Source organism: Phocoena phocoena, chromosome 8 (genome assembly GCF_963924675.1).
Source record: "Phocoena phocoena chromosome 8, mPhoPho1.1, whole genome shotgun sequence".
Taxonomy (NCBI): domain Eukaryota; kingdom Metazoa; phylum Chordata; class Mammalia; order Artiodactyla; family Phocoenidae; genus Phocoena; species Phocoena phocoena.
In genome coordinates this window covers 31,888,000-31,903,036 of record NC_089226.1, presented here as the reverse complement: position 1 = coordinate 31,903,036, position 15,037 = coordinate 31,888,000, and the positions used below count along the sequence as shown (strand labels likewise).

General features: G+C 36.9%; 1 protein-coding gene across 1 annotated transcript; it reads right to left on the bottom strand.

Moving 5' to 3' along the window:
• Positions 1-230: 230 nt before the first annotated feature.
• MMP7 (matrix metallopeptidase 7) lies at positions 231-14,833 on the bottom strand. Its single transcript, XM_065881682.1, has 6 exons — positions 14,549-14,833; positions 11,811-12,037; positions 11,577-11,725; positions 10,132-10,260; positions 2,699-2,860; positions 231-537 (listed from the first exon to the last, which is right to left on the bottom strand). The coding sequence occupies exons 1-6, from the start codon at positions 14,663-14,665 to the stop codon at positions 464-466; spliced, it is 858 nt and encodes a 285-aa protein (XP_065737754.1). The 5' UTR covers positions 14,666-14,833; the 3' UTR covers positions 231-463.
• Positions 14,834-15,037: the final 204 nt, after the last annotated feature.

The window sequence follows — 15,037 nt, the reverse complement described above, 5'->3', positions numbered from 1 at the left end:
AGTGAGGGATTGGACCAAAGGATGAGAGGAACTTAAGGTACCTTTGGGTTATACTATCTTGGTTTATACTATACTGTACTATACTATACTATACCTTACCCAACTGGTGATAGGGTGAGGTGCAGCTGAAGTCCCAAAATAATGTGGTGGGGTTATTTAATTCTTTTTTCTGGTCTTAGTCTTAGCATATCTTCTCTTGCCACAGAAACAGTACTTCCAAATAGAAATTATTTTACCATGGAATAAAAATTTTATTTATCTATGTATTTAACATTTATTCACATCCATCAAGTGCATGTTGCTTGAGGAGAGTTATAGATGAGTAAGACATAGTAAAGTCATAATAGGGTTTATCCCCATAGGGGGAGAGAGATGTATAAAAACCAACCACAATACAAGGATGGAGGCAGCAAGGGGTAAATGGAGTGCAGCAATAGTGTTCTTTAATTCTGGTTGGGAACAACTATATAGAATCCAATGAATGAATGTGTGTTCTCCCTGAAGTTTCTAATTTTTTTCTTGAATCATTTCTCTTTCCTGTGAAGAGACAAAATAAGAACATTCTGACAACGTATAAAACATATTAAAAAATCCTAAGACTATAAAAACACAAGAAATGTCACAGTATGTACAGTCCATCATTCACCCAGCCCAGTTTCTGTGCCTGGGACAACAGTTCTGAAGAACAATCTCCAAAGGCTAAAAAGGCAACACTGTATGGAGTGTAGTCCCTGGGTGGTCAGATATCTTTGCACCCTGTCTTTTCACTCTGTCATTTTACCAGCCATGTGATCTTGGGTAAGTTATTACTTAGCTTCTCTTCATGTTAGATTACCAGCCTGTAAAATGAGGACAGTAACAACTCATTGGATTGTTGAATTAAATAAGCTATTGCACATGAAATGCCTGGTACACTATAAAAACTTGATGCATTTTAGCTATTATTTTTATTATTCTGAAAGGAACATTGGGAATTTTATATCCATCAGTTTAACCATATTCTTTTGAATTTATATTTTCTTCTCACATCACTTATTGTATTAATAAACTACCTACATGAAAAACCTATGTAATTAAATCTTACTTTCATTTGTCCAGAAGCTACCTCTTTCCAACTTTGACTAGAGGCACTTCACTGTCTAATACTTAAGGATTTAATGCACTAATCCATCTTCTTTATGTTAAATCTAATCAGTCTGCCGAAGAACATTTTTCAGGCCCTTTCTAATTTTCTTAAGGTTCAAAGATAGTTATTCATGCCATAGAGTATTCTGTAAGTTCTGTAGTTTTATATAAGGGGAGGTACTATTCTCTGTTTTGTTGGTGTTGACTTTACCAACAATTGTCAGTGTTTCGTGAACTTTTTTGGACAGCAGCAGCTCCTTAAGTCAGAACTTTGTGGTACAGTTAATGGTATTTTCCAAAACGTGTTCTCTGAAATGCTATTCTGAGAGGGCTCAATGGGTGTGCCACAAAAAGGATTATAATTTGGGAAGCACTTAGTTAAATGACAGTTTGTTAGATCCTTTTTAACATCCTGTGCACTTTAAATACAGTAGGTAGTGGTTTTTGAACTTGTTTCTCCAAAGCATCTTTTTTTGGGGAATTGTCTGGTAGGACCAGTGTTCTGGGAACACAGTTTAGGAGATGCTGATCGATAGTAAGTTATAGGTTCAACGGATAGCTTAAATCCATTATCCTACAGGAGTAATTTCCCCCTGAGGACATTACATTATTTACTATGTGGAAGCACTTTCATTGCTCTTCTGAACATTCAGAGACTCTTATGTTATCTTTTTGCCGAATATTCTTATCATCCTGGTAATTTGCCGGAAAGGTTTAATTATATCTGTGTACTTAAAGATATCATTCTGTATGTATTTTCTTTTCCAAATTGCTTTTAGAAGCATACTAAGTAGTGATAGGCTGAAATATGAAGTAGAAAGAATGTGAAATCATGCAGCCCTGGCTTGGAATCTTTGTTCAAGAATTCAGCAGCCTCTTGTCCTTGGACGATTTATTTAGCTTCTTTGACTCTTACTATTCTCATCTAGAGACATGGCTTTTTATCCTTGTCCTTTGATTCCTTTCTCACATTACTCTTTCTGACTTGATCAAGCAAATACATATCAGTTTATTCTTTTAAATTGAATTTGGAACTTGATTAAAACAAAAAAGTGTAGATTGGGACATGGTATATTCATACCCATCATGACCAGCAATAATAAGTCACTGTCTATGGTTAACCCATTTCCCTATGCATATATACAAGCAGGAAAAATTGGGTAACTTTTAAGCACCTAGGGCCAAACCCTTGGGAGTGGGAAGCTACAGTGGAAGGTGTTATGTTCCTCTGTCCATCCCTTTGGGGGAGGCTCCCTAAAGTATTTGAATCAAGCAAGAAAGAAGAGTGAGTGGCAGCTTATAAAAAACGTTTGAGAGCATCATTTGCATGATTTCACCAAATGATACTATATTACTTAAAACTTAAAATCAATATCCTCATAGTATAAAATAGCATGATTAAATTTCAAGTATCTAATGTCTCAAATTTCTCCCCTCAATAGGCTTTTAGATATAAAAGTTCCAGTGTGTTTTTCCAAGTAAATACCTATTTCCCAGCCTTTCTCATTCAAGCCTACCCAAAGGAGGCAATGTCTTAAGGAGACATTGGAAATATGGAAATCATAAATATTACCATATAATTTCTGAATTCCATTGATATCATCCTGTGAAAGTTTGAAATTCTTGTAATTGCCTTCTCCATAAGTTGGATACATCACAGCATTAGGATCAGATGAATGATCCAGACCCAAGGAATGGCCAAGTTCATGAGTTGCAGCATACAGGAAATTAATTCCTGCAACAAAAGAGACATACAGTAACTGTAAAAAATAACTATATATATAATAAAATCAAAATAGATAATAATAAAAATAAAATAATTATAAAATACCTAACCATTTAAATTCTCCACAGTTTGCGTATTTGTTTCCAGGCCTTCACAAACGCGGAAGGTTTAGAAGAGGAATCAGAATAGTAGTGCTTTCCTCAATACATAAGGCAAATGCTAACAGCCATGAAAGGGGAAATCAACAGTAACACAGTCATAGTAGGGGACTTAAACAACTCACTTTCACCAATGGACAGATCATCCAAAATGAAAATAAATAAGGAAACACAAGCTTTAAATGATACATTAAACAAGATGTACTTAGTTGATATTTATAGGACATTCCATCCCAAAAAAACAAAATACACTTTCTTCTCAAGTGCTTCTGGAACATTCTCTAGGATAGATCATATCTTGGGTCACAAATCAAGCCTTGGTAAATTTAAGAAAATTGAAATCATATCAAGTATCTTTTCCAACCACAACATTATGAGACTATATATCAATTACAGGAAAAAATCTGTAAAAAATACAAACACATGGAGGCTAAAAGTACACTACTAAATAACCAAGAGATCACTGAAGAAGTCAAAGAGGAAATAAATAAAATACCTAGAAACATATGAAAATGAAAACACGATGACCCAGAACCTATGGGATGCAGCAAAAGCAGTTCTAAGAGGGAAGTTTATAGCAATACAATCCTACCTCAAGAAACAAGAAACATCTCAAATCAACAACCTAACCTTACACCTAAAGCAATTAGAGAAAGAAAGAACAAAAAACCCCCAAAAGTTAGCAGAAGGAAAGAAATCATAAAGATCAGATCAGAAATAAATGAAAAAGAAATGAAGGAAACAATAGCAAAGATCAATAAAACTAAAAGCTGGATTTTTCAGAGATAAACAAAATTGATAAACCATGAGCCAGACTCATCAAGACAAAAGGGAAGACTCAAATCAACAGAATTAGAAATGAAACAGGAGAAGTAACAACTGACACTGCAGAAATACAAAAGATCATGAGAGATTACTACAAGGAACTCTATGCCAATACCATGGACGACCTGGAAGAAATGGACAAATTTTTAGAAAAGCACAACCTTATGAGACTGAACCAGGAAGAAATAGAAAATATAAACAGACCAATCACAAGCACTGATATTGAAATTATGATTAAAAGTCTTCCAACAAACAAAAGCTCAGGACCAGATGGCTTCAAAGGCAAATTCTGTCAAACATTTAAAGAAGAGCTAACACCTATCCTTCTCAAACTCTTCCAGAATATAGCAGAGGGAGGAACACTCCTAAACTCATTCTAAGAGGCCACCATCACCCTGATACCAAAACCAGACAAAGATGTCACAAAAAAAGAAAACTACAGGCCAATATCACTGATGAATATAGATGCAAAAATCCTCAACAAAATACTAACAAACAGAATCCAACAGCACATTAAAAGGATCATACACCATGATCGAGTGGGGTTTACCCCAGGAATGCAAGGATTCTTCAATATACTCAAATCAATCAGTGAGATACACCATATTAACAAACTGAAGAATAAAAACCATATGATCATCTCAATAGATGCAGGAAAAGCTTTTGACAAAATTCAACACCCATTTATGATAAAAACCCTCCAGAAAGTAGTCATAGAGAGAACTTGTGTCAACATAATAAAGGCCATATATGACAAACTCACAGCCAACATCGTTCTTAATGGTGAAAAACTGAACCCATTTCCACTAAGATGAGGAAGAAGACAAGGTTGCCCACTCGCACCACTATTATTCAACATAGCTTTGGAAGTTTTAGCCACAGAAATCAGAGAAGAAAAAGAAATAAAAAGAATCCAAATCAGAAAAGAAGAAGTAAAGCTGTCACTGTTTGCAGATGACATAATACTATACATAGAGAATCCTAAAGATGCTACCAGAAAACTACTAATGCTAATCAATGAATGTGGTAGAGTAGCAAGATACAAAATTAATGCACAGAAATCTCTTGCATTCCTATACGCTAATGATGAAAAATCTGAAAGAGAAATTGAGGAAACACTCCCATTTACTGCTGCAACAAAAAGAATAAAATATCTAGGAATAAACCTACCTAAGGAGACAAAAGAGCTGTATGCAGAAAACTATAGGACTCTTATGAAAGAAATGAAAGAGGATACAAACAGATGGAGGGATATACCATGTTCTTGGATTGGAAGAATCAACATTGTGAAAATGACTATACTGCTGAAAGCAATCTACAGATTCAACGCAATCCCTATCAAATTACCAATGGCATTTTTCACAGAACTAGAACAAATAATTTCACATTTGTACAGAAGCACAAAAGACCCTGAATAGCCAAAGCAATATTGAGAAAGAAAAATGGAGCTGGAGAAATCAGGCTCCCTGACTTCAGACTACAGTACAAAGCTACAGTAATCAAGACAGTATGGTATTGGCACAAAAACAGAAATATAGACTAATGGAACAGGATAGAAAGCCCAGAGATAAACCCATGCACCTATGGTCACCTTATCTTTGACTAAGGAGGTAAGAATATACAATGGAGAAAAGACAGCCTCTTCAATAAGTGTTGCTGGGAAAACTGGACAGCTACATGTACAAGAATGAAATTAGAACACTCCCTAACACCATACACAAAAATAAACTCCAAATGGATTAAAGACCTAAATGTAAGGCCAGAAACTATAAAACTCTTAGAGGAAAACATAGGCAGAACACTCTATGACATAAATCACAACAAGATCCTTTTTGACCCACCTCCTAGAGAAATGGAAATAAAAACGAAAATAAACAAATGGGACCTAATGAAACTTCAAAGCTTTTGCACACACAGCAAAGGAAACCATAAACAAGACGAAAAGACAACCCTCAGAATGGGAGAAAATATTTGCAAATGAAGCAACTGACAAAAGATTAATCTCCAAAATATACACGCAGCTCATGCAATTCAATATCAAAAAATCAAACAACCCAGTCCAAAAATGGGCAGAAGACCTAAAAAGACATTTCTCCAAAGAAGATATACAGATTGCCAACAAACACATGAAAGGATGTTCAACATCACTAATCATTAGAGAAATGCAAATCAAAACTACAATGAGGTATCACCTCACACCAGTCAGGATGGCCATCATAAAAATATCTAGAAACAATAAATGCGGGGGGGAGTGAGGAGAAAAGGGAACCCTCTTGCACTGTTGGGGGGAATGTAAATTGATACAGCCACTATGGAGGTTCCTTAAACAACTAAAAATAGAACTACCATGCGACTCAGCAATCCCACTGCTGGGCATATACCCAGAGAGAGCCATAATTCAAAAAGAGCCATATACCCAATATTCATTGCAGCACTATTTACAGTAGCCAGGAAGCAGCCTAAGTGTCCATCAACAGATGAATAGGTAAAAAGATGTGGCACTTATATACAATGGAATATTACTCAGCCATAAAAAGAAACGAAATTGAGGTATTTGTAGCGAGGTGGATGGACCTATATTCTGTCATACAGAATGAAATAAGTCAGAAAGAGAAAAACAAATACCGTATGCTAACACATATATATGGAATCTTAAAAAAATAAAGGGTTCTGAAGAACCTCAGAGTAGGACAGGAATAAAGATGCAGACATAGAGAATGGACTTGAGGACATGGAGAGGGGCAAGGGTAAGCTGGGATGAAGTGAGAGAGTGGCATGGACATATATACCCTACCAAATGTAGAATAGAGAGCTATTGGAAAGCAGCCACATAGAACAGGGAGATCAGTTCGGTGCTTTTTAACCACCTAGAGGGGTGAGATAGGTAGGGTAGGAGGGAGACGCAAGAAGGAGGAGATATGGTGTTATATGTATATGTATAGCTGATTCACTTTGTTATGCAGCAGAAACTAGCACACCACTGTAAAGCAATTATACTTCAATAAAGATGTTAAAAAAATGCAGATGTGGTACATTTATATGATGGAATACTACTCAGCCATAGAAAATAATGCCATTAGCAGCAACATGGATGGACCTGAGATATCATACTAAGTGAAATAAGAAAAAGACAAATGCCATCTGATATCACTTATATGTGGAATCTAAAATATGACACAAATGAACATATCTATGAAACAAAAACAGACTCACAGACATTGAGAGCAGACTCATGGTTGCCAAGTGGGGGTGTGGGAGGGAAGGATTGGGAGTTTGGGATTAGCAGATGCAAACCATTATATATAGAATGGATAAACAACAAGGTCCTACTGTAAAGCACAGGGAACTCTATTCAATATCCTGTGATAAACCATAATGGAAAAGTATATGAAAAAGAATATGTGTATAACTGAATGACTTTGCAGTACAGCAGAAATTAACACAACACTAAATCAACTATACTTCAATAAAGTTTAAAAAAAAGAATAGTAGTGCTTTAATCTCATCACCTTTCTTTTAAAATATAATGTATTTCTGCCTATTTGCTTCTTATGTAATCACTCAGATAGCAGTATTCAGTAGAGGAAAGCAAAGGCTTCTAAGTATTGTATAAAGACCTGGTTTTGAAACTCAGCTCTACTACTTACTAGCTGGACAACTCTGGACAAATTAATGGGCATTTCTGAGTCTCAGTTCCTCATCTGTAAAATGGAGATAATAATTCCTACCTTGTCGATTTGTCATAATGAGTTTCCCAATATCTGGAAAATAATAATGGCTATTCAATAAATGATAGTGACTTTGAATAGCAGGAGAGAGAAAGTTGGCTTTGAGAAAGACGACCATAAGGCAGGAACTCCAGGCGATGCTGGGATTTGCTTTTGACTTGTTAAAGTGTATTATGTATGTGCTCTCTCTCCCTCAGACTCATAGAAAGGCTTTGCAGATAAGGGGGAAGGTGTGAATGTGTTTGAGTGGCCAGAGTTCCAATTGTGGTGCATTAGATTGAAGGAAGCTGTCTTTAGCTTACCTTGAGTGGGAAGAAGGAAGAATGGAAAAGGTATGCAAGATGTGAAACGGAAGCAATGTCATAATTTTACATAGGTTAGATTTTCACGGCAAGGCATCACTGTAGTGGTGAATTCCCATTGCCAAACACAAGTACTCATTTCACTTTCAGGGCCAGTAACCAGTAGCCACTTTTTAAAAAATGTACAGTGGAGAAAGGACAGCCTCTTCAATAAGTGGTACTGGGAAAACTGGACAGGTACATGTACAAGAATGAGATTAGATCACTCCCTAACACCATACACAAAAATAAGCTCAAACTGGATTAAAGACCTAAATGTAAGGCCAGAAACTATCAAGCTCTTAGAGGAAAACATAGGCAGAACAATCTATGACATAAATCACAGCAAGATCCTTTTTGACCCACCTCCTAGAGAAATGGAATAAAAACAAAAATAAACAAATGGGACCTAATGAAACTTCAAAGCTTTTGCACACACAGCAAAGGAAACCATAAACAAGACCAAAAGACAACCCTCAGAATGGGAGAAAATATTTGCAAATGAAGCAACTGACAAAGGATTAATCTCCAAAATTTACAAGCAGCTCATGCAGTTCAATAACAAAAAAACAAACAACCCAATCCAAAAATGGGCAGAAGACCTAAATCGACATTTCTCCAAAGAAGATATACAGACTGCCAACAAACACATGAAAGAATGCTCAACATCATTAATCATTAGAGAAATGCAAATCAAAACTACAATGAGATACCATCTCACACCAGTCAGGATGGCCATCATCAAAAAATCTGGAAACAATAAATGCTGGAGAGGGTGTGGAGGAAAGGGAACACTCTTGCACTGCTGGTGGGAATGTGAATTGGTATAGTCACTATGGAGAACAGTATGGAGGTTCCTTAAAAATCTACAAATAGAACTACCATATGACCCAGCAATCCCACTACTGGGCATATACCCTGAGAAAACCATAATTCAAACAGAGTCATGTACCAAAATGTTCATTGCAGCTCTATTTACAATAGCCCGGAGATGGAAACAACCTAAGTGTCCATCATCGGATGAATGGATAAAGAAGATGTGGCACGTATATACAATGGAATATTAGCCATAAAAAGAAACGAAATTGAGCTATTTGTAATGAGGTGGATGGACCTAGAGTCTGTCATACAGAGTGAAGTAAGTCAGAAAGAGAAAGACAAATACCGTATGCTAACACATATATATGGAATTTAAGAAAAAAAAATGTCATGAAGAACCTAGGGGTAAAACAGGGATAAAGACACAGACCTACTAGAGAATGGACTTGAGGATATGGGGAAGGGGAAGGGTAAACTGTGACAAAGTGAGAGAGTGGCATGGACATATATACACTCCCAAACGTAAAATAGATAGCTAGTGGGAAGCAGCCGCATAGCACAGGGAGATCCGCTTGATGCTTTGTGACCACCTAGTGGGGTGGGATAGGGAGGATGGGAAGGAGGGAGACGCAAGAGGGAAGAGATATGGGGACATATGTATATGTATAACTGATTCACTTTGTTATAAAGCAGAAACTAACACACCATTGTAAAGCAATTATACTCCAATAAAGATTAAAAAAAAAAAAGCATTGTCTCCAGTTAGGATTATTTATCTAGAGATTCTCTTCGTTAGTTTTCTGTTTTGTCTATGATCTTCTACTTTGTAAAGTGATGAATATGATAGGCTGGGTTATGGTGTGGGTTCTTTCTGAAAAACAGTGAATAATATCAGAACTGTATATACTTCTCAAATATCATAGTCTCTGCTCCTCTTTCACCTTCAATTAAAAAACTTATTTTGGGGATATATATAGAAGAGCTATAATTTATTGAATTATTAATATATACCAAGCACTGTGCTAAGCACTGCATAAGCATTATCTCATTTAATTCCAACAGCAATCCTGTGAGGTAGGAATTATTTAAAGTCCCATTTCATAGATAAGGAAACTGAGGCTCAGAGAAGTTAAATAACTTGCCCAAAGACACAAAGTGAGTAATTGGTAGAGGTAAAGCAAATTGAACCCAACATTTTTTGACTCTGTAGCCTGAGTATCTATCTTCTATATATGGAGCATTATGAGCATATTAAATGCAATAATGCATTTAAAGCACAGAGGTGGCAGTTAGCAAGTGCTCAATAACTACTATTAATTGCTTTCAATTGTTAACTTAAAGATAGTTAAGTATAAAAAGTTCAGGATTTTAAAAAGCATATGTAGTGGAAGAGATTTGGGATGCTGTACCTATACTGCTAGCATCAGTCCAGCGTTCATCCTCATCAAAGTGAGCATCTCCTCCCAGGCCTGGCCCAGGTGCAAAGGCATGAGCCAGTGTGTTTCCTGGCCCATCAAATGGGTCGGGGTCCCCGTGAGCTGAAAGAAAAAGTGGTAATTGCCTTTAGTGACTGAATTCATCTCCAGTCATTTCATCTTTTAGTTTACAGTACATGATTATTGAGGTTAGAAAGATTAGCCCCAAGCAGTCAGCTGCATACACAGGGTGGTTTGGGTGTTTATTTGTCACAGGGACTTTTTCTTTCACAGAACCACTGCTCATCCCTGATAACCACCACATGTTGAAAGTTTACTGATATGGACTTTAAATACATTCACATCCTACTTATGGTGGCATCTAAGTGTTATATTTGATCATTTTCCTTAGCTGGATGGTGGCAGAGTGGACAATGAGTTTGAGTACTGGATTCAGCAGGTAACTGCATACCATTTAATATACGTTTTCTTAAAAACCCAGCTTTTTCTTTGCGGATGTAGTAGACAGTCCCTTGAAGAACTGTGCTCAAGGTGTCTTAAAATAGATTTTGATAGTGCTTTTATTTGTGATGCAGAGACATTTATTTTCAAATTGGTGTCAGGCCATATCCAGTTCTTGAAAAACATGGAGTGCCATGATCAGTGCTTTTCTGTAAGGTTTTCTTCAGTCTTGTTGATATTGTGGTTGAAGCTCAAATTTCGGCTAAATTCGCAGCACCCAGGAAGTTTAACATTAAAGCAGGCCAAAAAGACCAACATTTTCCTCTAAATTTGCACCATGAAACACCAGCAATTAATAGCAGTTCACGTATATGGGTTATACCTCCTTAAGCCCTTTAATATGAAAGTTCTCTATTTTCTACTTTTTACTACATGAAGGGTGTTGGCAATAAGCCACAGGGACTGTTCACTTCTTGGAGACCACTTAAGGCCTTTGGAAGTTGTAACCTCTTCTTTTGGTTTAATATTGATGTTAGTTAGATATATTTTAAACTGTCCCATAAATATATATGTATATCATGATTCATGTTACAAAACAGAGGTTGGCAAACATTTTCTGTGAAGGACCAGATTTGTGGGCTTGAAGACCTCTGTCGGAATTGCTAAAGTCTGCCATTGTAGCCCCAAAGCACTCATAGACAATAGGTAAATGAAGGACCATGGCTGTGTTCTAATAACTATTTACAGATTTGGCTCATGGGCCGTAGTTTGCCATCTTCTGCCATAAAAAGTGACTCGAAGTTAATGGACTAGAAAAAGTGTAAGAACATTGATCTTTAATGAGATGATCTATCTATCTATCATCTATCATCTATCTATATCTCTTTAAAGATTTTTAAATCCCAGAAAGAGGAGGGCACTGATATAAACAACAAGCAAAATAGCACACAGGATCAGCCTGCAGGAATCTTCCTTACCTCCTCTTGCAAAGCCAATCATGATATCAGCAATTCCCCAGCTAACTCTCTTGAAGCTCAGTGGGATCTCTTTGCTCCACACGTTGAAGGCCTTTGCCACTAATTGATTCACTATGACATGTGGTAAGTCTCGAGTATATGACATGATCCTGGTAGAAAACAAGAAAACAATGTTAGACCTTTTAGGAAATAGGCTTTACTGTTTTTGCTAAAATGAGCCAAAGCAAAACTAACCTGTAGGTGACTACTCTGGAAGTCCATTTTGGGCGATCTGGGAATAGGGAATATTCTGCAACATCTGGCACTCCACATCTGGGCTTCCGCATGATTTCTATAATATGGGAGCTTAATGTTCCAGTTATAGGCAGGCGAAAGAATTTTTGCATCTGCTTGAGTTTGACTTCTAAACTATTGGGGTCCCTTATTTTTGAGTCAGATGGATAAAATCTCTTCAGATAGTCCTATTGGAAAGAGAGTAATTGATCTATAATTCTTGTTTATTGTCTTCTTTTAGCTCAGAAGTCTGCACATCTTTGCCTCTGACTCCTGTGGACCCAAATAGTAGTGTGAAGGCAGAATACTTACATAGTAACCAAGTAAAACAAGAGTGCATTAATGAAAAGAAAACTTAATATTGATGATGAAGCACTGCCATTTCATTTCATGAGCAAAAGAGTCCCTCCATTATTCTTTTATCCCATTAAATGTTTTGAAGAGAAACACACTGTATACTTTATAAAACATAGACTTGTTTGTAATAGCCAATCAGGAAGAGTGCCCAGTGTGCCCTCAAGGGGCACAGCTGAGACCTCCCCTTGGCATCAGAGACCCTATGGGGAGATCCAAAGTCACCCAGCCCTTTCTAAAATTCTCTGGAGATCAGGTCCCAGCTGAGGTTAAAGGTCTTAATATTTTAGTCCTGGGAAAGGTAATTATGACATTATTTTGTTTTATATACGTATTCTCCAGGTGAAGAAATCAGAACTCTTAGTAACTAAATGATTTGCCCTGGGGTCACATGTTAAGTTAGTAGCAGAACTGGCTCTGAGTTTCTTGACTGCCAGGCCAGTGCTCTTTCCATGGCTAACTCCTTAATAAAACCCTCTTTGTGAGACTGCAGGATAAAGCAGGTCTCTCAGGTGTATTCCATGGGCAATTGGGTCCCTGGGAATTTCTTAAAGGACACTAGTGAATGGGTATGAGGATGGCAGTCCAGCAGCCTAAATAGGAAAAAATAGAAAGCGAATGAAATAACAACAGCAGCAAAGGACTTTTATTAAGCACTTACTAGTGCCAGGGACTATACCAGGAGCTTTACATTACTTATCTCATTTAAACCTCATAACCACCCTGTGAAGTAAGGTATGGCATTATTTTCCTATTTCACATTTGAAGAATCATGGCTCAGGAGAGTGAAATAAGTTGCACGAGGTCACCCCATGAGTAACCAAAGGAGCTGGTATTTGAACTTGTGTTCTGATTCCAAAGCCCATTTCATCAGAAAAATGTATGGTGTTATATAATGTGTGATAATATCTTTGAAATGATTTAAACATTGGCTCACTCATTTGCAATCTAATTTGGAGTAGGTGGTAATGTTTACTTGTCTGAGAACCGCTTAGGAGTATGCGCTTTATATAAGTAACCTTAGCAATATTGTGCTCTGTCTTCCTATTACCAACGACTGTATTTCATTCAACACAACAAACACTTATTGTTCACCCATGACAATTAGCAATTAATCCCTGATTTGAAAACAAATAGCTCATTTTTTTCCCTTCCAGAGCTACAGGCTTTACAAAGACACCCTTTGTAAGAAATCTCTCTGCATCCTTAAGATGAATTTTCCTGCCTTCCTTTAAACCTAGAGAACCTCCCTCTGGTTTATTGGCAACGTGCACCATGGGTAAAGGGACTCAATACTCTTGCAAGTGTACTCCTTCTGTAGAGTCCATTAGGTGGACCCATATGAAATTGCTCCTTTGGAGAAAAAAAAACTGTCAAATATCACTGATTTCATTTGGTTCAGTCCAATGTATTACATGGACTTTTAAAAAGTCAAAGTTAGTGTGAAATAAAACACAACTTTTCTTATGCTTAAGGCTTAAATTTATAAACAATACTTAGGAGTAGATGTCCCATTATTTTACCAGGTAATAATTACTTACACTTATTAGGCTACTTGTTAAGTAGTATATTGGAAAGAACATGATTTTTGAACCAGAACTTGTCCTTGACTCTTATCTTTACAGTTAGTAAGTATGTGAATTAACCTTACTTTGGTTTCTTCTTTTTCCCAGGATAGAGCTAAGGATTCAATGACACAATGTATATGAAGTACTTCATAATCTGTAATTGTTACATACATGATAATTGGTATTGTTACCACTTCCTTTATTCTCTAGAATAATCCTGTGAGGTATAAAACACAGTATTATTGTCTCTATTAGATATATGAGAAAACAAAGTCAGAAGTTCATGCCTTGCCCATCATCATTGGCTTGTCAGTGGGAGGACTGCAACTTATACCCTCATTTTTTCTTTTCAAGTCTCTCCATCACAAGCAGTCCTCATCTTAAGAGGCAACACTTTGCTCGTTATGAGAAAAATCTCAAGTTACAATAAATAATAGTAGCAATAAGGACTTCAGTTTATTGAATTATGTCTCAGGTACTCTGTAAAGTGCTTCACAACACCCCGATTTGGTTGATATCATTATATTATCCAACTTCCAAATTAGAAAACTGAAGCTCAGAGAAGTTTAATAACATTCCTGTGTTCATCTACACAGTTGAGTGGAGGACTTGGAACTTGAATCCACTTTGGGAAGGCTCCAAAGCTTGCTCTTAACATCTACTTGATTAAAACATATATTACCTATATAATCAGAAAAATTATTAAAATTGAAAAACATACTTCCTAATGCTGATGGTGAGCCTGTGGAGGCCCAGGTGAGTGGGCCAGTGACATACCTGAGCCTGTTCCCGCGGCAGCTCACTCATGCCTCCTGCCTTCTGGGGAAGCTGCAGGGCCAGGGTGCCAGGCAGCACACTCACAGCGTACAGCACGGTCAGCACGGCCAGCTGCATAGCTGCTGTCCAGAGATGATTGCTCTCGGACTTACGGTTGGTTTGGTGTTTTCTGCCAGAGGCTGGAGAAATTTATATAGCTTCTCAGACTTGAATGTGGAAATAGGTGACGCATTTGAGTGTTTTCTTTCTTTTTAGCGTCTACAGAACTTTGAAAGTATTATCTTTTATTAATGACAATGAGGAAGTATTACGTTCTTATTGGCAGGAAGCACACAATGTGTTTGTTTTTCAAAGGATTTTTCTCCCACCTGTCTTCTGTATAAATTTGACCCATGAAATTTTAAATTTAACACACTTTATTTGCCAGAATCAAATTGCTACTTAGACATGTCTTCTCAGTTTAAAAATTTGGGGAGCATTATTCAGGAC

Coding starts and splice junctions, on each gene's coding strand:
- MMP7 (XM_065881682.1), bottom strand. CDS start 14,665: ATGCAGCTGGCCGTGCTGACCGTGCTGTACGCTGTGAGTGTGCTGCCT. Junction 10,261..11,576: donor GATTGGCTTTGCAAGAGGAG/GTAAGGAAGATT, acceptor TTTTTCTTTCAG/CTCACGGGGACCCCGACCCA. Junction 538..2,698: donor TGGAATTCAGAAATTATATG/GTAATATTTATG, acceptor GTCTCTTCACAG/GAAAGAGAAATGATTCAAGA.